The 22,962-nt window shown below is 48.5% G+C and overlaps 1 protein-coding gene across 1 annotated transcript in view; it reads left to right on the forward strand.

Annotated features, from left to right (window-relative positions):
- The window catches only part of St3gal2 (ST3 beta-galactoside alpha-2,3-sialyltransferase 2), a 54,211-nt gene that overhangs the window by 17,804 nt on the left and 13,445 nt on the right, over positions 1–22,962 (forward strand). Inside the window, exon 2 of the mRNA XM_041650128.1 lies at positions 18,086–19,436. Within this exon, the coding sequence (XP_041506062.1) occupies positions 19,098–19,436 (339 nt within the window). The 5' untranslated portion in view covers positions 18,086–19,097. The remainder of the gene's footprint in view (positions 1–18,085; positions 19,437–22,962) is intronic.

Genomic DNA, 22,962 nt, shown 5'->3' on the forward strand with positions numbered 1-22,962 from the left:
AGTCTCCATCTCTGGCTCTATCTTGCTCTGGAGCCCCTGCTGGTTTAGAACTCACTGCGTAGGCCCCGCTGGCCTTGGATTTTCAGTGATCGCTCTATGGCAGGGGTTTTCAACCTGCGATCTCAGCACCTTTGGGTGTCGAAGGACTCTTTCACAGGGGTTGCATATCAGACATCCCGTGTGTCAGATATTTATAGTATGATTCATGACAGTAGCAACATTACAGTTATGAAGTAGCAGTGAAAATAGTTTTATGGTTGGGGGTCAGTACAACCTGAGGAACTGAATTAAAGGGGCACAGCATTAGGAAGGTTGAGAACCACTGCTCTAAGGCATGAAGGTTACAGGCATATGCTACCATAGCCTGCGTAAACAAAACTTTGACGATCTCTGCTGGAAAGATGACAGTGGCCGAGCAAGGGCCCCCACTCTAGTCTCCTTCATTCCTTTCTCTGTGCTTCTTTCTGCCTCCCCTGCCTAGGGACATAGGTGTGCAGGGCGCATTGGTATTGCTTCTCTTACGTCTTCTGGTCCTAGCATGTATGCAGACATCTTCAGGTTTCTATTAGTATAGCTACCATGGGCTGACCTTTTCAAAAGTCATTACTAAATATAAAAGGAGAACAAAAGAGAGCTAAAGATAGGGTGTTCAGAGAATACGGAAGTCTGGCCCACATAGTACAAGTTACCAGTTTGTGCCAACGATTTGGACCCTGTTCTGATTTACCAATGCCTGAAAACCACATACCCCAGCATGGCTCTTGGTTTCACCCTCTGGTCTAGCCCAGTCTGTTTCACCTGTACCGCCACTAACCTTGCTACTGCCCTACGTCCTCCTATCTACCCAGGGATCCTTTGCTTTTCGTGTATGTGGGTGCTTCCTTCCTTGGTCGGCCAGAGGATTGGCATTTACATGGCTGTGCCTTTTGGCAGTGTGTCTTCTTCTGAGTAAGCTTTCACTATACCTACTCCTGACACAGCGCTCAAGCCCTGGATAAACCCACAAGCTGCCAAACTAAAGGGCTGGTGGTTCTTCAGCATCTGATTTTGGCAGGAACTGTAGACATTTCCCCACCTGGTTCCTTCCTCCCACTGGGCCACAAGAATAGAAACTGTTAAGAAATTGGCTCGGTTGATGGAAGTATATTGGGTGGGTTAGCAGAAGGTTTTTTTTTTTTTTTTTTTTTTTTTTAGATTTAAGGGGGAAAAGTACTTTTAAGTCATGTTCTTGATAAAGGAAGTAGATATAATAGCTGACCACAAACTATGTTTCCAGCCTGCAGTAGTGTTTCTTGTCTTCGATTGGATAGGGCCCAAGAGCTGGACAGGTTTTCAGAGCCCAGACTGCTGGCCTAAAGCATCCAGTACCCCCACTACAAGCCCAGTGTTCTGATAGGGTCATAGAACATCCAGAGAAACTCTGCCTCCGGGAAATGTGAAAACAGGATTGATTTTTAAAAGGGAAGTTAAAAGTTGGATATGGATAGTCACACTTGTAATCTAGTCATTGTAGGTCTGGGGCAGGAGGATCATAAGTTTGAGGACACCCAGACTATATAGCAAGATCCTGTGTCAAAAAGAGGAGTGTGGCGAGGGGAAGATGTTGGCATTATTTTATGCGTATGAATGTTTTGTCTGCATGTGTGTACATGCACCGTGTGCATGCATTGCTCAAGGAGGCTGGAAGAGGACTTTGACTGCCCTGGAATTGGAATTACTGATGGTTGTGAGCTGTGTGGGGGTACTGGGAATTGAACTTGGGTCCTCGGCAAGAGCAGTAAGTGCTCTTAACCCCAGAGCCAGCTCTCTAGCCCCAGAATAGGTCATCTTTAGTCACTCTCCTCATGATCCTGTTTTACTTGGTACATTTCCTGAATGTCTACATAAGCATGTAAAATAGGTATATAAATCAAATATTTATTAATGGTAAATCATAAAGAATATTAAAATTTTTTATTGCTTCAAAAGAAAATTCTAATTTATCATTTGTGTGTCTCTATGTGTATGTGTGGCAGCTTTGTGGAGTCCGTTCTGAAGCATGAAATCAGGTTGTCTGCAGGCTTTCCCTTGCAGGCACTTCTACCCACAGAATCATCTTTTTTTAAAAAAAATATTTATTTATTTATTTATTTATTTATTTATTTATTATGTATACAATATTCTGTCTGTGTACATGTCTGCAGGCCAGAAGAGAGCACCAGACCTCTTTACAGATGGTTGTGAGCCACCATGTGGTTGCCGGGAACTAAACCACTGAGCCATCTCTCCAGCCCTCACAGAATCATCTTGCTGGTCCCTTTATTGGCGTTTGGAGACAGCGTCTCATGTAGCCCAGGCTGACCTCAGACTAGCTATATAGCTGAGCACTACTGTGTGTCCTGGCCTCCTTCCTCCGACTTCCAAGTCCCTGGGATTGTATGCAGGGTTTCGGGCATCTGTCATCGGATGCTGCCTGGTCTCAGATGCAGTGCATCCCACCTAGGACATCCCACCTGGAAGGCATAGCTGAGCCGCGGGTATTGAAGGTGCCATATAGAAGCCGTACTAACCCAGTGGGGTTGTGGCACATTCCTGGGGCTGATGTCAGAGAACCCAGCTCTCACCTGTTTTTTGTTTTTGTTTTGTTGTCTGTCTTTGTAGCCCTTGCTGGCCTGGCATCTGCTCGCTGGTCCAAGCTGGCTTTAAACTCTTGGCCAGCCTCCTGTAACGCTGAGTGCTGGGATTAGAAGTGTCTTGCTTTCATCTCTAAAGTGTGACCCTGGAACTAGCTAGCCTGCTCCTAACCTTTGGTCACTGAGCGGAGGCTACTGCACACTGAGGCTTTTGGGGCCCTGTGTCCCAGGAGGACTTTTAGTCGTCCCAAGGGCTGTAGTTGGTCCAGTGTGCCACCAATTTAGACCACGCTTATCCCAGAGGGGCCTGGGCTCCTGTTGAGTCAGCCACCCGTGCTCTGCCTTAGAGCTTTCTTTTCTAGGGAAGCAGTCCATCCAGCTTCCTGGGCCTGTGACTTCCAGCCCGACAGTGCTGGCCCTTGGGTCGATTTTCTGGCTTTGTACTCTATAGAGAATGTCGGGGTAGATGTTGACTTTATATAGTGTATACTTTAACGACAGGCCTGGGCTGAAGCCTGGCTAGATTTCTGAGCTGTAGAAAGCGTCCTGGAGCATCTCAGGAGCATAGATTCTCCTGCCTAGATAAGTATTGACTGGAGCTCTATGCACCTGAGTCCAGCACTTTGCCATCAGCCCTGGCTGGGGTCAAACAGCCTCAGCCTTTTCCTGTCTCCACCGGTAGCACACTCCTGTAATGTTTGCACTTGAGAGAGAGAGAGGCAGGAGGAGCAGGAGTTCAAGGTGTTATCTTCGGCTATATAGTGAGTTAGAGGCCAGCCTGGGCTACGTAAGCCTTGCCTCCAAAACAAAAACAAAAACCAGAAACTGGAGAAAGAGTTCAGCTGTTGGGGCTGGAGAGATGGCTCAGTGGTTAAGAGCACTGGCTGCTCTTCCAGAGGTTCTGAGTTCAATTCCCAGCAACCACATGGTGGCTCACAACCATCTGTAATGAGATATGGCGCCCTCTTCTGGCACGCAGGTATACATGGAGGCAGAATGTTGTATATATAATAAATAAATCTTAAAAAAAAAAAAAAGAGTTCAGCTGTTAAGATGTCAGCTTAACAAACACCCCTAACTCCAGTTTTGACAACCATGATGCCCTCCTCTGTCCTCCTCAGGTGTTCTCATAGACACCCCCCACTCTCCCCATCCCCCCACCTCCACCTCCTCCACACAAATGAATAGCTTTTTAAAAAAACCACCCAAGCCAGGTGGTAGTGGCAATGCCTTTAATCCCAGCACTCAGGAGGCAGAGGCAGGTGAATCTCTGTGAGTTTGAGGCCAGCCTGGTCTACAGATCGAGTTCCAGGGCTGGCAGAGCTTTTATACAGAAAAACCTTATCTCAAAAAAAAAAAAAAACCAAAACAAACAAACAAAAAACATACCCAAATAAAAAAGATTTAGGAAATCTTGTTTTGTTGTTTGTTTGATTTTTTTTTCCCAGGAGAGGGTTTCTTTGTGTAGCCCTGGCTGTCCTGGAACCCTGGAACTCTTATATCGACCAGGCTAGGCTTCAACTCAGAGATCTACCTGCCTCTGCTTCTGCATTCACCACCACATCTGGTAATGTAAGAATCATTTCGTGTTGGTAGCGAAGGGTTGGAAATCAGAAAGAGATCTTCCTGCCTCATCCATTTTTCTATGAATCACCCTGGCTGGATTGGGCTCTTTTAGGAGAACAGTTGCCTGTGGCACTACCGGCTCTTCCTTCCTGGGCTGCATGTTCTTGCTGAGGATTGTTGTGGTGTGGGAGCCCTGTATCTATGTGGTTCCTGACCTGTGGGTGTGTGGGCTGGAGAACAGCCAGGTAAGCAGTGAGAAGCAACCTTCCCCGCTTGATTGCCTTGACCCCTTCTCTCCCAGCGTGGGTGTTAGAACATGGTCAGATTCATTCTCTGTCTGCCTGTCTGTCTGTATCTAAAGGGTCTTCTGTTATCCATGCTGGCCAGCAATGCGCTTACCACTTCCTCCTGAGCACAAGGATTTGGGGCTTATCACCACACCCAACTCATTCTTTGACCTTTCTTTTAATCTTCCAAAACCAGGAGGCAGAGTCTGTGCATTTGGGGAGGGAGGGGTTAGTGAGGGTTGGCCTGACTTGTTGCTAAGCAGAGCCAGGAGGCTGTCCTGCTGGGGCTGGAGCCTGGCCCTCTCCTCAGGGAGTTCCTTCTCTTCCTCTTGAAGCCCTGGCTCTGCCCCCAGCACCAGAGCTCCACAGGTGTTTATTTCTTGGGATAAACCATGGGAACGCACCACCAGCTCCATTAAGAGAGTAAGACCCTGAGTGCCAGTCTTAAGACGGAGGGTCCCTTGGTCAACCCGTGGGAAGGCTGCCCTCCTGGAGGAAGCCTGGCTAATAACAGCTAAGGAGTTCTCGAAACAGAGTGGACCCACGGATCTGCTCCTGGGTAGAGGAGGCTGATCTCACTGTGGTCAGAAAGGAGCCACGCAGCTTTGCAGGGGAGCGGGGTAGTGATGTTACTTAACGGGAAGGGACATGCTAGGGCAGGCTGGCTGTCAGTTCCTTCTTGAAATACTTCTTGACCGCACCCTCTTCTTTTTCCCTATGAGTCAGAGCATTCTCTGAAAGCACCCTGGTCTCGTCTTGAAGAGGCTATAGTCAGGGCTCGTGTCTCTTGAAGGTAGGAAGAGAGCTAGCTCAGTTGGGAGGAGAAAGCCACAAGTCTGGGCCATACAAGCTCTCCTGTCTGGCTTTCCTTCAGCCAGCATTTCTCCACCCTAATCTCTGCTTCCTCCAGAATCCTCCAAAGAGCCTTGACTTTCTCTCCCTCCGTCTGTACTATACCCCGAATGTGTCCTGTCTCGTCTGAGTTCTCTCCCTCTCTTCTGCCTTTGGGATTTCTGTGCATCCTCTGTTTCTCCTTATGTCTGAGGTCTCAAGGAGAACCCGCCTGTCTTTCGTAGACTCTGACTGCTGACGTATGACTAGAGAGCCACAGGTATGGGATGGGTCTTAGGGAGATGTTTAGAATCTCTGTTTTGTGTGGTTGGATGAAGTGGCCACTGGGTAAGAGGTACACCCACTGTGTTTAATGTGGCAGTAAGGGCCAACCAAGGCATGTCTGTCTCTGAGACCTCTGTGTTCCTGGAAGCTGGTACCTGGCACTGTATGGAGTAGCAGTGTCTGGGATTGGTCAGAGAGGGCGCTCTGGAGCAAGACTGCTGCCCCTGGGGGCGGGGATTGGTTTCAGGGTGGGAGTACTGATGGGAGGGAGGGGAGGATGTGGGGTAGCACTACTTATGTGCAGGGTTTATGCCTCAGGATGCTGTCCAGGGCTGTGAGGCCCTAAGGCAGTAGTTACCCAAATGAAATGGGGCCTAGGTGAACTGTGGTCTTCAGCTTGCCTACCCAGGATGACAGCTAGTTTACTGGGAGCCTTTTGCTTCTAATCTTTTCAGGACTGCTGTGAAGAGGATAACAGTCTCACCTTATACATAAGGACATAGATCAGAGAGGTCAGATGGTTAATAGGTGACCAGTGGCAATGCCAGAATGTGAATCCAAATTTTTCTAGGTACTTCTTTGGGGAGGCTTTGCGCTTATGTGGCTAGAGGAGCCATTTTTGTTACGCCTAGCTACTCAAGAGACTGAGACAGAAGGATCACAAGTTTGAGGCATTCCTAGGCAATTTAGTGAAACCTGTCTTAAATTTTTCATAAGCATATGAAAAAAATAAGCTGGTGATTATAGCTAAGTGGCAAAGTACTTGGCTAGCATTTGTAACTCCCTAGTAACAAGTGATAAAAAAAAAAGTAGAGAAAACTCTTCCTTCTATATTTTGGGGACAAACTGTGTATGGGGCAGAATATAATTATCTTTATCTCCCTACTTAAAAAAATATTTCAGCCAGGTGGTGGTGGCGCACGCCTTTAATCCCAGCACTCAGGAGGCAGAGGCAGGCAGATCTCTGTGAGTTCAAGGCCAGCCTGGTCTACAAAGTAAGTTCCAAGACAGGCTCCATAGCTACTGAGAAACCCTGTCTAAAAAACAAAACAAAACAACACAAAAATTCTTTCAGTTGGACATACTGGCCTGTGCCTGTGATCCTAGAATTTTAAGATTATCCCTGGCTACATAGTGAGTTCTAGGCCAGCATGAGACTTTGTTTCAACAACAAAAAAGGGGTGTATGTGGTTGGGGTCTACTTAAGTTGATAAGAGGACTTACCATATATATATATATATATATATATATATATATATATATATAATTTGTGTGTGTGTGTGTGTGTTTTTTTTTTTTTTTTGGTTTTTCGAGACAGGGTTTCTCTGTGGTTTTGGAGCCTGTCCTGGAACTAGCTCTTGTAGACCAGGCTGGCCTCGAACTCACAGAGATCCGCCTGCCTCTGCCTCCCGAGTGCTGGGAGTGTGTTTTTCTTGTATGTCTGTGTGGGTACCACATGTGTACTGTGCTGAGACTAGAAGAGGACTTCAGATCTCCTGGACCTGGAGTTACAGAGGGTTGTGAGCTGCCATCTTTGTGCTGGGAACGGAACCCAAGTCCTCTGGAAGAGCCGCGGTGCTTTTCAAGCTAGCTGTCTCTTCGGCCCCTTAATGCCTGTTCTTTCTTAGGAATATACTAGACCATGCAGTAAGAGACGATGAATTAAGCGACACAACCCCTATGCCTTGGAATTAATTAATATATAATTTTGAGACAGGGTCTCACTATAGTCCAGATTGTCCTGGAACTGACCACAGTTTGGGTTGTAGATTTTATATTTTAAATGAGAGATGTAGACACATTTGTGTGTGTGTTTTTTTTTCTAGTTCCAGTGTAGACTCTTAATAAATGTGGGCCAGATACTGCTTTTGATTCAAATGAGTTCATATCCCAAGAGGGTCGGGTATGATTGGAAATAAGCCTGGTTTTGAGATCTCTGAATGCTGTTTATGATCATGAGTCTGACCTTGACCTCATACAGAAGATGACAAGTCTGAAGTATCTTGTGGACATGCCAGAGAGATAGTTGGGAATGCAGGCTCTTGGGCTGGAAAAGACGTGGTGCGTAGAAGCAAAAAGGACTGAGGGCAGACCTATTGGAATATGTAGAGAAACTAGGTTAAAAGCACGGAACTAGATAGAGAGGTCCAGAGAGACTGGAAAGATGTTTACAGTCACCTGGAGGTCCAGATAGTGGTCGGCAGTATCGATGGAGGCAATCTGAGAGAAGGGTGGTGAAGGCAGTGTCACTGGGGTGGGCCTTGGCACCTAGCAGCCCTCCCAAGCAGGCTCAGCCCCATATCCTCACCATCCAGTTCAAAGCAGAGAAAAGGAGATTCATTCAGTGTGGCCACATGAGGAAGATGACAGAGATCCAGTGACCTTTTCCCCAGATCTGTCTTGAGTTCCTGTTGTGAGGTTTATGCATAGTTATGAAATCAGTCAAGTTGTCCTGCCCACCATCATTGTCTGAGCTTCTCTCTAGGGAGGTGGGCTGACAAGTTGTCAGCATTTTGGGAAATCTCTTTCTGGGAGATGAATTCCCACTCTGGCTAGCGCCAGGCTTCTTGAAACCTTTTCCTTCTCCCTTGTAGGAGATTCCTGGGGGCAATTCCAAGCCGTGGAGTGCCTTGTTTCAATAATCTGATCACCAACATAAGGAACACAAGTACTCTCCCCTTTAAAAAAAAAAGACTTCTTTTACTTTAAATACTGTGTGTGTATGTACACGCATGTGCATGCAGCCGCCTGCATAGTCCAAAAGAACGTCAGATCTGCTGAATTTTGAATTACAGTTGGTTGTGAGCTACCAGACAGAGAGCACATGAAAAGCAAGCTTCCTTTTCTCTCCCGACATTTTTCTACTTGAAATGCTACAATGTCTGGAGCACAGCAGCCTTTTCACAACTAGGGGGTGAAACAGCCTACACTCTGAAGATGACAGAGCGAAAAGATACAGGGTCCCTATTGATCCTGGATGCACCCCTATGACTGTGGACTTACATTTCCATACTTCTCATTTTTCCCTAACTCGGTTCTGTGTGTACAGGCTCGGGGTTGAAGCCAGGAGGCAGATACACCTAGTAGGCTTCCCACCACTGAGCTACAATCCCAGCCACAGCTATAGTACATGATCATTCCCAAAATCACAACCTCTCTGTGCCCCTCCCCCTTATGCCCCGTGTTGCCCACGACAGACTCAAATGCCTAAGTACAAGCAGTTTTCTCACTCCAGACTCCCAAAAGAGCTGGGACCGTGGACACATGCCATAATGCATGACTTAGCATGTAATTTTTTTACATTTATTTATTGGAAGGAGAGGGCAGGCGTGCCACAGTGGATGCACAGAGATCAGAGGCCAGCTTTTGGGAGCTGATTCTCTCATTCTAACATGTAGAGTCCGCGGGTCGACCTCAGGCTGTCAGACCTGGCAGGAAACACCTCTACCTGTAGAACCATCTCATTACGGTTGGTATTAGCAACCTGTTCCTTCCTCTATAGGTTTCTTCTCTCTCTCTCTCTCTCTCTCTCTCTCCCTCCTCTCCCCCTCTTCCTTCCTCCTTCCTTCCGGCAGTGTCTGACTTGGTTGCTGGCTTATTGCAGCAGCCTAGTTTAGGTCCAGGCTGTAAGGCTGTGTCTCTTGAGAAAGCCTCCTGAAAACCAGCCACTTCAAAACAATAATCAGCAGCAGCTTCTCTTCAGCTCGCTTTTCCAGGCTCAGACCAGCAGGCCTGTGGACTTCAACCCTGCTTTCTTCTGTGTTCCTGGCCAGTTCTTACCCAGGCAGTGCTTAATCACTGTGGTTGTGGATGAGGCGGGGGATTACTGTTTTTAGAATTTTATCTTTTTAGATATGGCTACTGTGTTTACAGTGCCATCTTGATGGGATGCATCGGATTAAATTCACGTCAGGGGACTGGGGATCCTTGCCAAGGCCTGTCTCTTGGGAAGAATATCAAGCCATCGCTAACAAGATTGATAGAACTCCAGCCAGCACACTGGAGGAAACAGACTGACACACCCGGGAGCTGGCGGGTGATAAGCACCAGCCAAGGCTGCTCTCCTGTTCCTACCCTCACCTTTAGTCCAGGTTGTAGCTGATAGGGACAGGGTGTGCTGTGCTAAAGCGACAAATGGGATCTTTCCGATAAAAACTGAACAAGATAAGAACTCACTGCCGGGAGCAGCTCTTGACTGATTTCAGCCTCCCACCTGGTCAGTGAGAGATGATTTTCGGCCCTGTGGATGCTCCTGAAGAAAGGTTTACAGCCCCTTTTAGCTCTTTTCAAGTCCTCAGCTCACCTGCTGAGGCCCAGTCTGACTTTTTAATAGCAGCAGGTCCAGGTGTGTGTGCCTGTAGCTCTTGGAGACTAAGCAGGAGACTGAGTCCAAAGCCAGCTTTGATACAGCAAGACCCTGCCCGCCCCACCCCACTTAAATAGTAAAGGCAAGAAGGCAATCCTAATGTAACCAGCATGCCTGGAAGGAATGAGGATATTCTAAGAGATGTTTGTGGGGGCTTGAAAGATGGCTCACTGATTCAGAGAGTGTACTTGCAAAGGACCCAAGTTCAGTTCACAGACAGCTCTTAGAGACATATTGATCTTTATACCAATGCCTGATTTAAAGAGAGAGGGAGGGAGGGAGGGAGGAAGGAAGGAAGGAAGGAAGGTAGGAAGAAGGGAGAGAGGGAGGAAGGAGCTGGCTATAGTTGGCTTTGATCAGTCTTCATACGTTGGGTCTTAGCTCTTAGCTAAGAGAGCCACTGTCAATGGGCAACCAGCAGTGTCTGCCGCAGATGGCAAAACATGTAAGCAAAAGTCCAGAGACAGACAGACAGAGAGGGGGAGAGAGGGAGAGAGAGGATGAGAATGTGTGTGGAGGTCAGAGGAAAACCTCGGGTGTTTTTCAGGAGCCGTCTTGTTTGTTTTTTGAGACAGTGTCTCTCATAGGCTAAGAGGCTCCCCAGCACTGTTTGTTTGTTTGTTTGTTTTTTAATGTGGTTGTTTCTGGAATTCAAGCTCAGGTCCCATTCCTTGCATTTGAAGCACTTCACTGACTGAGCTGCCTTCTCAGCCTCCAAATTGGATTTTTAACTAGGAAAAAAAAAAAGCAAAGCCAGAATTGTTGAGTACATTTATCACAGAGGAATAACAATAAGGCAGGTAATTTAATTGCTAAGTCACAGCAAGTTTCCGTCATTTTCAAAAAAATCACACCATTGAAAAGCTAGGTTTCATCGGGGAAATGTAGGCAGGCTAACAAAGGTAATTTTTGTTTTTTGAGACAGGGTTTCACTGTAGCTTTGGGACCTGTCTTGGAACTTGCTCTGTAGACCAGGCTGGCCCCATCACCGACCAGCTAAGATAAATATTACGAGGAGAGGAAAAAGCGGTATGGGTAGGAGGGATAATATGTCAGTCTACTGAAAATTGAGAAAAGAAAAAACTAAACAAAAAAATAACAGAAAACACAAAGTAAGATGGTAACATATGAACAAATATTTAGCTGGGTGGTGGTGGCGCATGCCTTTAATCCCAGCACTTGGGAGGCAGATGCGGGTAGATCTCTGTGAGTTTGAGGCCAGCCTGGTCTACAAGAGCTAGTTCTAGGACAGGCTCCAAAAGCTACAGAGAAACCCTGTCTCGAAAAACAAAACAAAAAAGAACAAATATTTAAGTATGATGGCTGATGGGAGAAAAAAAAACAAAGAAGCCACCCAGGTGTGGTGGTTCATACCTTTAACCCCACTGTTTGGGAGTTGAGGTAGAAAGATTTTTGCATCTTTGAAGCCAACCCAGGCTACATAACAAGACCCTGTCTCAAAAAAAAATAAAAAAATAAAAACAAGGGGCTTCAGAGGTGGCTTAGCTGTTAACAGAGCTTGCTTCTTTTCCGGAGAACCTGAGTGTGGCTCCCAGAAACCACATCTGGTAGCTTACAGATCTGTAACTCCAGCTCCAGGGCATCCTCCTCCTCCTGGTGTCCCTGGGCACCTGCTTGCGAGTGCACATACCCATACACATAAATAGTAAAAATTCTTTAGTATGGAATATGATGGCATAAGAACATTAAGGAAAGCCAGACAGTCTTTAATCCAGGCAGAGGTAGGGAGATCTCTGAGTTCAAGGCCAGTCTGGTCTACAGAGTGAGTTCCAGGACAGCCCAGGGCTATACAGAGAAACCCTGTCTCCAAAAAACAAAACAAGGCAAAAACATTAACAAGGTCCTGGAGAGATGATGACCCAATAATCAAGAACACTTGTTGCTCTGGGCGGTGGTAGCACATGCCTTTAATCCCAGCACGCGAGAGACAGAGGCTGGCATATGTCAGTGAGTTTTTTTTTTGTTTGTTTTGTTTTGTTTTTTGAGACAGGGTTTCTCTGTGGTTTTGGAGCCTGTCCTGGAACTAGCTCTTGTAGACCAGGCTGGTCTCGAACTCACAGAGATCCGCCTGCCTCTGCCTCCCAAGTGCTGGGATTAAAGGCGTGCGCCACCATCGCCCGGCTGTCAGTGAGTTTAAGGCCAGCTGGGTCTACAAAGCAAGTTCCGGGACAATCTGGACTGTCACATAGAGAAACCAGTCTCAAACAAACAAAAAACCCCATCACTTGTTGCTCTTGCAGAAGATCTGGGTTCAATTCCCAGCACCAACATGGCAGCTCATAACTATCTGTAACTCCAGTTTCAGGGGATCTGATGGCATCTCCTAGCCTCCACATGTACCAGGCAATATATGCAGGCCAAACACTCGTACAGGTAAAATTAAATAACCAACCATGGTACTGGCAAGATGGGTCAGCAGGTAAAAGTGCCTGCTGTCAAGCCTTAATGATCTGAGTTTCATCTTCGGGACCCACATAGTGGAAGAAGAAATCCAACTCTTTGCAAGTTGTTCTCTGACCTTTACACTTGGGCAGTGGCACACATATAAATAAGTAAACGTAATTTAGGGCAAAAATAAAACATGGGCCAGCAAGATGGTTCAGTGGTTTAAAGCTCTTACCCTCAGGCCCAAGGACCTGAGTTGAAGCCCCAGGACCCACATGCCAGACAAGAACTGACACCTGAAAGTTATCCTTTATGTGTGTGTGTGTTGCCTGTGACATGTCTAATGACCGCGTGTGTGTCGTGCCTGTGGAGGCCAGAAGAGGACATCAGATTGTCTAGAACTGGAATTAGAGCTGGTTGTGACCAACTATGTAGATGCTGGGAATAGAAGCCAGGTGCTCTTAATTGCTGAGCCATCTCTCCAGCCCCAAGGAAAAGCCCTTTAAGGGATTCTTAAGCGGAGGCCAGAGGACAGCTGTGTAGCCTTGAGCCTTCCATCTTTTCATGGGTCCTAAGTCACTTTCACGGGTGAGCCTGAGCCATCTGGGGGGGCTCTGGGTCTCTTACTCAAGATAATGACTGAGCCCCCGGGGCACCTTTGGCAAGGTTCGGCTGTTGCCTCTCCCAGAAGGCAGTAGTTGGCCCCTAGAGTGTGTTTGCAGGAATCAGTAGAAAAAGAGAATTTTTGATGGCGTACCCAGATGGTAGGAAAAGTTTGGTAGGTTTATGAAAGAAGCAATGGAGTATTCACTTCTGTCTGTCTGACCTGTCCTGGGAGTTTTGATCAGGAATAGTAAAATGAGAAGCCATCCCCAGATATTCTTGGGGCTCATAATGCATCCTGATGTTTGAGAATGGACCTCAGGTTGAGGCTTTAGGTCACACCCTCGGGCAGGGTGGGAGTGGATGGCTAGAGCTGCCCATCCCCACCCCCATCCCGAGTTCTGTCTCTGCAAACTGTGTTCAGCTGTGCTGATCTGAGGCTGTGCAGACCCGTGTTTCATTAGGTTATTTCTGTGGCTGGTCTCCTGGGATCTGACCGAGATGGGCTCTAAAGGCACTGTCGCTGACAGCATCGTCCCTGCTGCTCGCCTGCCCAGTTCCCATTGCTCCATTTACCACTGTGCTGGTGAGGGCCTCCCGTGGGCTTTCCGTTTTGTTCTGTGGGAGCCTCTTTTGACCCTGCATTCCCTGACTATCACAAAGCTGGGGGAAGAGATGAGGCAAATCCATCCGCAATTAAAGGCCCTATCCATCTCAGTCTCCTGGGTGCTATTTTCTCTGTTTAGCCTTAACAGTCTGAAATTGGCTAGGTCTTGTGGAAATGGTTCTTACTAGATGGTCTCCCCAAACTTACAACATTGATGGCCTCACGCTTCCTATAAAGCCATAGCTGTGTAAAAGTTTGGCGTGGAGGCATGTGCTTACAGTCAGCATGCGAGGAGCTGAAGCAAAAGGGTAACCACAAGTTCCAGGCCAGCCAGAGCCACATGGTGAGACACCATGTGCAGCTGACCATATGCAGCATTTGAAGTATACATGGAGAACACCCCCCCCATTTGTTTATTTGTATATGGGATGGGGTGAGCACACACTGCTGGAGGTCAGAGAACAACTTTTGGGGAGTTGCTTCTCAAAGTCTACCATGTGGGTCCCTCGACTCCAATGGTCAGACTTAATGTAAGCACCTTTACCTGCTGAGATATACTCACTGACCCAGTGTATTAACATCTTTAGCCCAGTCTGGCTTTGAACTCTTTCAGTATGGGGGTCACAGGTGTGAACCACCATACACACCTAGCTCCAAAGTAATTTCTAAAACCCAGAAAACTGCTTCAAATAAAACACTGACCGTACCTGTCTTTACTGTTAAGTAGGAGAGAAGAAAACTGCATCCAAATCCATGCAATTCCCCCTGAATTTCTAAAGCTCTTTTCCTGAGAAAGCAGGTTGTCCCAGATAGCTTGTTTGTGCCCAGAAACAATAAAAGGCATCCGTGAAACCCTTGGTTAAACCAACTATGAAGAGGTACAGCTGGGTCTGTACTCACGGTTCAGCAAGCATCATGGGCAACACATTCTCCTGTGTCTTGGACGGTTGATTGAAGCCCATGGCATAGACTCCTTGGAGGAGCTGTGGTTTTCTGGGAGGCAAGGTAGACAAGACAAGATGGGTTTCTAGCAATTAAAATGTTTATTTTTTTCGACAAGATTTTGCCATGTAGCCCTGTCTGGCCTGGTCTTGCTATTGTAGGCCTTGGTGACCTCAGACTCAGAGATCGGCTATCTCAGCCGCCTGGGTTCTGGGAATAAGTGTGTGTGCCATCACACTTGGCTTTGTTTCTGAGGCCCCATCTCTTTGTGGAGTCCAGGCTAACCTGAAACTGTGCGTGTAGCCCATGGCAGCCTTGAACTCGTGGTTCTCCTGCCTTTGCCTTTCAGGACATGAGAAGTTCACAGTGCTGGATGCCTCCTGGGCTAGAGGGATTATCTGGAGGCTCTGATACCTTCGGTGCCTCCTTTGCTTCTGTCTGTCTACTCCAAAAGCTGATGTTCCCAGTAACTGCGTGGACATGAGGTTCTAAAGCAGGAGTGTTTACTCTTCCCTGAATGTATTGCTGAACTAGGGTTTTACTTATTTATTTTTTCTGTCCCTCTCAAGACAGTCCAATTACCTCTGATGACCTGATAGTGATTTAAATCCAAAGGAGTCAATAACATCTCTGGCAGAGGCATTTCCTCTGGAAGCTTCCTAGGCCGGCTCTTGTCCAGACCCCACTTTCGTGGCTCTTTCTCCAGCTGAAGGTCCTCATTCCTTCAGCTGTTTAGCCTACAGAGTCACTGCCTCCTAGGGCTACAGATTATAGAAGCTGGGAACAGGAGTCTGCAAAACTCAGTTATTTTCCTTAGATGCTGGGCATGGATATGGGCAAAGGGGGGCCTGGAAGATACAGTAGGTGTGCTTCATGATCCAGTGGAACCTTTGAAGAAGCTCATTTGAGTCAGTGTTTTGGGAATTCCCTGGAGTGAGGGAAGCTTTGGGTGTTTTGTTTTTATTTGAGGTATGGTCCCATGTATCCCAGGCTCACTTCGACCTTGCTGCCTAGTTGAGAACGACCATGAGCTTCTTTTAAAATTTATTTTTAGCCGGGCGGTGGTGGCGCACACCTTTAATCCCAGCACTCGGGAGGCAGAGGCAGGCGGATCTCTGTGAGTTCGAGACCAGCCTGGTCTACAAGAGCTAGTTCCAGGACAGGCTCCAAAGCCACAAAGAAACCCTGTCTCGAAAAACCAAAAAAAAAAATTATTTTTATTTTGTTAGTGATTTGCCTGTGTGAGGGTGTTAGGGTTACAGACCGTTGTGAGCCCATCCTCAGTGGCACACTTCCTCCACTATGACAATACCTCCCAATCCTTCTAATCCTTTCAAAGGGTCACTCCCTGACGACTAAGCATTTGAATATATGAGCGCATGTTGGCCATTTTATTCAAGCTCCCACAAATGGTTTTAAACTCAAAAGATTCTCCTGCTTTTATGTCCCAAGAGCTGGGATTATAGGCATGTACCTTCATGCTTGACTTGAAGCTTCAAAAAAATTATATTTATTTAATTATTTGTGTGTGTCTATGTGGACATCAGAGGACAACTTAAGGGTGTCGGCTCTTTCCTTCTACTTCATGGGTCCCAGGGATTGGATGCAGGTCAGCAGGCATGGAAGAGAGTACTTGGACCCTTGCGCTATCTCAGCACCTCCGCCCTTCCCTCACTCCCCTGAGCCTTTGCAGCTGCAGCTGCTCACAGGCCTCTTTCAGCGCCCTGGCTCTTCTCCGGCTCTGGGGTCAGACCAGGCCTCAGAGCTCACGGCCACTCGTAAGGTCACAGCCGTAAGTTTTGTCACATCTCTGACCATCATTTTCCCAATCTAGAATAGCATCATCCCTGTTGTATTGTGCTAATAACCAGTCCTTGGTGGCTCTGGGCCCTGGTTTCACTGAAGAAACTTGAGCCATTACAAACCGACGGGGCTGGAGTTTTTGTTTTGTTTTTTAAAGATCTATCTTAGCTGCCCTGGAACTAGTTCTTGTAGACCAGGCTGGCCTCGAAATCACAGAGATCTGCCTGCCTCTGCCTCCAGAGTGCTGGGATTAAAGGCGGGCGCCACCACCGCCTGGCCAGATGTATTTCTATTTGATGTGTATGGGTGTTCTGTCTACCTGTATATCTGTGCATCGTGTGCATGCCTGGTGCCCAAGGAGGCCAGAAGAGGGCAATGGATCCTCTAGAAATGGAGTTACAGGTGATTGTGAGCTGCCCTGTGGCTGGTGAGAACTGGACCCGGGTGTCTGGAAAAGCAGCCAGTACTATTTCGACCCCCCTTTTTACATTGTTCGTGTGTATGATGGGGATGGGGGACACATGTCACTCACATGAAGACAACTTTGTAGAGACTTTCCTTTGAGTGAGTTCCAGGGTTGAATGAAGGCTGTCAGACTCGGGCAAGCGCTTTTACCCACTGAGCCGTCTTGCTGCTTTCTTTGGTTCTGGTTGAGGCACTTACGCTCTCTCCTGGCCCCTAGTTGGCCTCCAGTTCGCTACTAAACAGCTCCCAGCTCCTTCTCTTCCTGCTGCTTCCTTCTGCAGGCTCCTGTCCTAGTTGGCATCTTTTTAACACAGATCCTAAGACAGCCTGCAGCTGCCAGCAGCAGCCGGAAAGCTCTCTACAAGGAAGGGGTGACTGCAAGACCCAGGGGTCATGTCAGAACTTACTCTGGCTGGCTGGGTTTAAAGAGGTTTAAGTGATTCCCCTACGTGGAATCAGGCTCCTTTCCCTCAGGCCAGTCCTCAACAGCTCTGCAAATGGCCTCTTCTCCCTGTTGTCTGCTGGGACAGCGTGGAGCCTCGGGCTGTTGGTGCTAACAGGGCTCTTGGAGTTCATTTTGTCCATAATACACAGATGAAGGAAACTGCCCATGGGGCTAGTTGGTGGTGGTTTTGAAGCCCGAAACCCCATCTCCTGAAGAGTTTTCCTAGTGCATCAGAGCAGGAAGGCTTGTTCACGGTTCACTGAAGCAATCAGAAATGTTGCCTGTACAATCCACACCTGGGAGATCACGGACAGGACCCTGCCAGCTTCCCATGGGTACTGGAAGTTCCTGGAGAGCACTATGTGGGGGATGCCTTTATTCTCAGACCTTGCCATCTTCTCTGGGGCAATTTCTTCGTAATTTTGCCTGAAAGTAACCACACAAAGCTGGACAAGGCTTTCTAAATTGAGTATGTCAGCCCTGGCTATCAGACCCTGGGGAAATTAGCTTATTGTTTATTCTCAGGCTGATTAGTGAAGGCGCTGCACTAACTCAGTCCTCTGAGGGTAGGGGTTAGGCGAAGCGATGCTGTCTGTGGATGGTTGGAAGAGAGAGCCTTTTCTTTTGTCTACCCTTTTGTTAAGGAGCTTCTTTCTAGCTTTGTCCCCTCTGCGACCATGGGTGGGGCCTGTGTGTGTGTGTGTGTGTGTGTGTGTGTGTGTGTAAGAGAGACAGATAGAGAGACACAGAGACAGAGACAGAGATGAGTGAGTGTGTGTGTGTGTATGTGGGTGAGCAAGTAGATTTGCGTGTATGTGTTCCGGTTCTTGCTATCTATCTGCATATCTTTTCCTCTCTGAATTTCAGGGTCATGTGGTGGCAACCTGGTACCTGAAGAGCCTGCCAGGGGATTTCTGCTGGCAGGAACTGAGGGCAGGACAACCTTCCCCCAGAAGCAGGGGTGGGCAGGACAGCTGCCCTGCCGAGGCAAACAGTCCCAGGAGTCCGGAGCCTCGTGAGGGACCCCACTCAAGCTCTGATGACCCACGTGGCTTAGGTGCAGCGCCTTGCTGCGTGGCAGCTGTTCCCAGCTCCAGAGGACCCCACAGTCGGAGTCAGTGCTTTGTGATCCCCTGTGGGGCTGCAGCTGGGGCTGCGATCACCAGAAGAGAGGACCAGCAATGCCGATGGGAAGCAGAGAGACAGAAGCTACGGAGAGGAGGGCCTTGGTTTTTACAGCATTTTACAGATGTCCATGAAGATTATTGGTTTTCTTTCTGGCCTCAGGTGGGGCTCCTTTCCCCTGGCCAAGGAGTTGGACCAGGAGGGCCTGCAAGCATAAAGAGGATTCTTGCATGGAATGCAGGCCCCCTGAAGCCCCTGCGCTCTCTGCTGTGATCAGAGTTCCAGGACTTCCCCACTGCAGGGGAGGAGGGACTGCCTCAGTGTCTGCTCATGAGCCACAAGGACCCCGACTGCTCCAGACTGGACCTTTTCAAGCCGCCAAAGAGGGGGGTCCCTGGAGCTGGCAGCCAGCAGTCACAAGGGACCAAAGGGCTGGGATGGATTGACCTCTGCCTGGACAGGGTGGCAGGCGAAGCAGAGCCCTTGTGGCCCAGCTAGTGACTGAAAGACCCAATGAAGCCTTAAGCAGAGACTCCAGTGGCTCAGGGACGGGGGGAGGGAGGGGGGCTACTCCTGCGGACGTGCTTTTTCCTTTTTTTTTTTTGAGGGAGGGTGTGGCAAGAGTCCCCTGCCACACCTTGTGTCCCTATGCCCTTTACACGTGCTGTCAAAAGAAGCAGGCTGTGCCGTGGCCGGCCCCATAGTGGGCTGGAGGAGGATTGGCCACGGTGACAGCTGCCCCGTGGCCAGCACGATGAAGTGCTCCCTGCGGGTGTGGTTCCTCTCCGTGGCCTTCCTGCTGGTGTTCATCATGTCCCTGCTCTTCACCTACTCACACCACAGCATGGCCACCTTGCCCTACCTGGACTCGGGGGCCCTGGGTGGCACACACCGGGTGAAGCTGGTGCCAGGCTATACGGGACTACAGCGCCTTGGCAAGGAGGGGCTTTCGGGGAAAAGTTGTGCCTGCAGCCGCTGCATGGGTGATGCCGGCACCTCCGACTGGTTTGACAGCCACTTTGACAGCCACATCTCTCCTGTCTGGACAAGAGAGAACATGAATCTCCCCCCGGATGTCCAGAGGTGGTGGATGGTAAGAACCGTGGCCCCTTCTGCTTGCTTCCTGCTGCCTTCTGCCCAGAATCATTCTCACAGCCCCTCTTGGACTCGGGCTCTCTGTCTCGTGACTCCCAGCACCCTGACAGAGTGGGAAGTCCATCTGCTCTGAGCCGTGTACCTGGATCACAGATGGCTAACAGGCGGAGTAAGCTTTGGCTTGGAAAGAGGGAGAACCGCTATTTGTGGTTCTTTTTTTTTTCTTTCTTTTTTTTTTTTTTTTTTTCGAGACAGGGTTTCTCTGTAGCTTTGGTGCCTGTCCTGGAGCTAGCTCTTGTAGACCAGGCTGGCCTCGAACCCACAGAGATCTACCTACCTCTGCCTCCTGAATGCTGGGATTAAAGGCGTGTGCCATCACCTCCTGGCTTATTTGTAGTTCTTGTAGGAGTCCACTGTGGACCCAGAAAAATGCTGTTGACCTTGGTAAGCAGCACCAATGGCAACAGCGTGTGGCTGAGAAAGTGAATGAGGATATGAAGGCCGGGCCCTAGATAGAGGCCTTCCCATTTGGTGAGAGTTACCCCACAGCTGCAGCAAGCGCTCCCCTGCTAGCAAGTGGCTCGTGCTACTCCCTCGTCCAACTTCTGAGCTTTCCAAAATTGTTATTATTTGTGGTATGTGTGTGTATGTACATATATGTGTATGTGTATGATGTGGCTGATGTATGGACCTGTAGAGATCAGAGGACAACTTTGTGGACTTGGTGCTTTCTTCCACCTTCACATGGGTCCCAGGGATTGAACTCAGCTTGCCAGGCTGTGCAGTGAGCACCATTCCTCACTGGATTGTCTTGCCTGCCTTCCTCCAGCCTTGTATCAGACCCCAGAATCCTGGTTTTGTGTGCACAGTGTACATACATACATACATGCTTCTGACATTTTTTTATTTTAGTGTATGAATGAATGCTGTGTGTGCATGTATTTCTGTGTGCTATTTACGTCCCTGGTGTCCTCAGAGGCCATGTGGATGCTGGGAATTGAACCTGGGTCCCCTGGAAGAGCAGCCAGTGATCTAACTGGCGGAACCATTTCTCCAGTTCCTATGTGTGCTGTGCATGTTTTATGTGTGTGTAAGCATGCAGGATTACGCTTGTGGAAGCCAGAGGTTGTGAAGTATCTGACTCAATCACTGTCTATGTCTTTGTCATTGTTGGTCTCACTGTGTAGCTCTGGCTGTTCTGTACTCACTCTGTAGAGCAGGCTGGCCTCCAACTCACAGAGATTCGCCTGCCTCTGCCTCCCTGGGATTAAAGGTGTGCACCACTACGCTGGCCATTCTTCCTTATTTTTTGAAATAGGGACTCAGGGAATCTGGAGCTCAAAGATTTGGCTAGGCTGGCCAGCCGGCGAGATTCTGGACATCTGCCTGTCCACATGCCTGTCGTCCACATGCCGCTGGCATCAGGATTCAGAAGTGCACGGCCCCATCTGGCTCTTACATAGGTCCTGGGGATCCGAACTCAGGTTTTCATTGTTTGCAGTACAGACATTTTTTACTGAGCTATCCCCCTGGTCCAGAAATATGGATTTTGTTTTGTTGTTGTTTTTTGAGGCAGGATTTCTCTTCTATGTAACTCTGGCTGTCTTGGAACTCACTTTGAAGACCAAGCACAGAGATTCACCTGCCTCTGCCTCCCAAGTGAGAAATGTAGATTTTAAGGTTGAATATCCTATTGGTAAGTGTTGGCTCAGAGTAATTATAAACACTTCAAGAGTCGTTTTTGGTTCTTTACAGTGGCTGGAGAAGATGGCTTTGGCCTGGGAAAGGACTTTGTAAATCTTAGCTGCTAAGGGAGGTGAGAGCAGAGGAGCCTCAGAAGGACCCAAAACAGGTTCATTCCTGTTTTCCTAGGTTCCAAGACCTTTTGCTTTTCATACCCTCCACCCTGCCTCCATCATCTCTGGAGCATCACTTCCCAGGTTCGACAGGGCCATCTGGTTGCCTCCTGGGCCAAGAATGGAGCTTGTAGGCTGCCTGCTTTTCCTGGCATGGAGAGTCAGTTCCTTGTCCCTGTTCTTCCAGCCAGCGTGGGAGCAAAATGCCTTTTTTTTTTTTCCTGAGGCAGGGTTTCTCTGTACCTTTGGAGCCTATCCTCTTGTAGATAGGCTGGCCTTGAACTCTCAGAGATCCCACCACTGCCCAGCTCTCTCTTCTCCTTCTTCAGGGATGTGAGGGTACATGACTACATGTATCAAGACAACTGCCCAGAATCTGTGTGTTGGCCAGTCCTCCAAGACTAGCATCTGTGGAGCAGGAACCCCATAGGCTCCCCTTGTAGAGGAGTTCTGCCTGTCAGTCACAGCTACAATCCTTGTTCTATGGAGAAAACCAAGGTTCAAAAAGTGCCCATGTCTGCCTGCCATTGTAGTCTCAGGGATGACCTTGTAGAGCCAGACCAGGACTCAGGGGTGGCAGGGGGAATTCTGAGGGGATGAGCCAGGCCTTCAGTCACAGGGTTGGAACTCAGAGGCTATTAGGTGCCATGTTCCTTCCACCCACACTTCTTCCTGTTCCCCACCGTCATCCCCTTTGACCATAAAATTGAAAATTCTTGTCTCAGAGCCAGGCTTCTGTTCCAGAAAAGTCTTTGGTCCCCTGAGCAGCTCCTGCTTGTTCACAAACCTATGGGACTACGGTTCAGTCTGCAGCAACGTAGACCAGGCTCACAGAGATCACTGCATCTGCCTCCCGGGTACTGGCATTAAAGGCTTGTGCCATCCCTGTCTGACTGGATTTTTAAAATTTGTTTCTGGCGGGGGGGCTTGTGCATGTCACACGTGGAGGTCTGAGTCAGTTTTCTCCTCCAACTGTGCGGGTTCCAGGACTTCAGGCTTGGCAGCAAGTGCATCTCACTGGCCCATGAATTTCCCCTTTTTTGGTAAGCATATGATCTTTTGTTTGCTGTGTGCCTACCGCCTTTGCTCTTGTGTGTGTCACCTCCTGGCCCCACTGAGCATTGAACTCTGGCAGGGTACGGTGGTATACATTTGTAATACCGGCACTCAGGAGGTTGAGGCAAGAGGATCACTGTGTGGTCAGAGCCAGCCAGGGTTACATAGTAAACTCAAAACCAGCCTGGACTACATACTGAAACCCTGTCTCTAACAAAGCGCAATACTTAGGAGGTGGAGACAGAAGGAGTTCAAAGATAACCTCTGGTACATGGGAGACTTGGTTGATCATTAGCAGTTTGGGTTCCAGTTCTTGACAAGGGGCACAGGGAGCCAGTTTCATTCCAACCACCTGGCTCTGGACTTTTTTTTCTTTTTTTTTAATGAACTTGCACTTCCCAGAGGGTTCAGAGCAGTTACAGACAAGTCCCACAGGTGCCCCCTCCCAGGAGACAGAATGGAAAAGATCCCTGCTTTATGACCTAGGCCTACAAGCCCCTGCAAAATGCCTCAAATAGCACTTTGACACCCCAGCTCCTACCACAAGCCTCTCGAGAGCATTGGGGGCAGGGTACTGGGTATTGGTCTCTCAATAGTGAGACTGACTGGGAA

The sequence above is a fragment of the Microtus oregoni genome, unplaced genomic scaffold (assembly GCF_018167655.1).
Source record: "Microtus oregoni isolate MIOR12 unplaced genomic scaffold, Mior012 000004F_ref0000308, whole genome shotgun sequence".
In the NCBI taxonomy this organism is placed as follows: Eukaryota; Metazoa; Chordata; class Mammalia; order Rodentia; family Cricetidae; genus Microtus; species Microtus oregoni.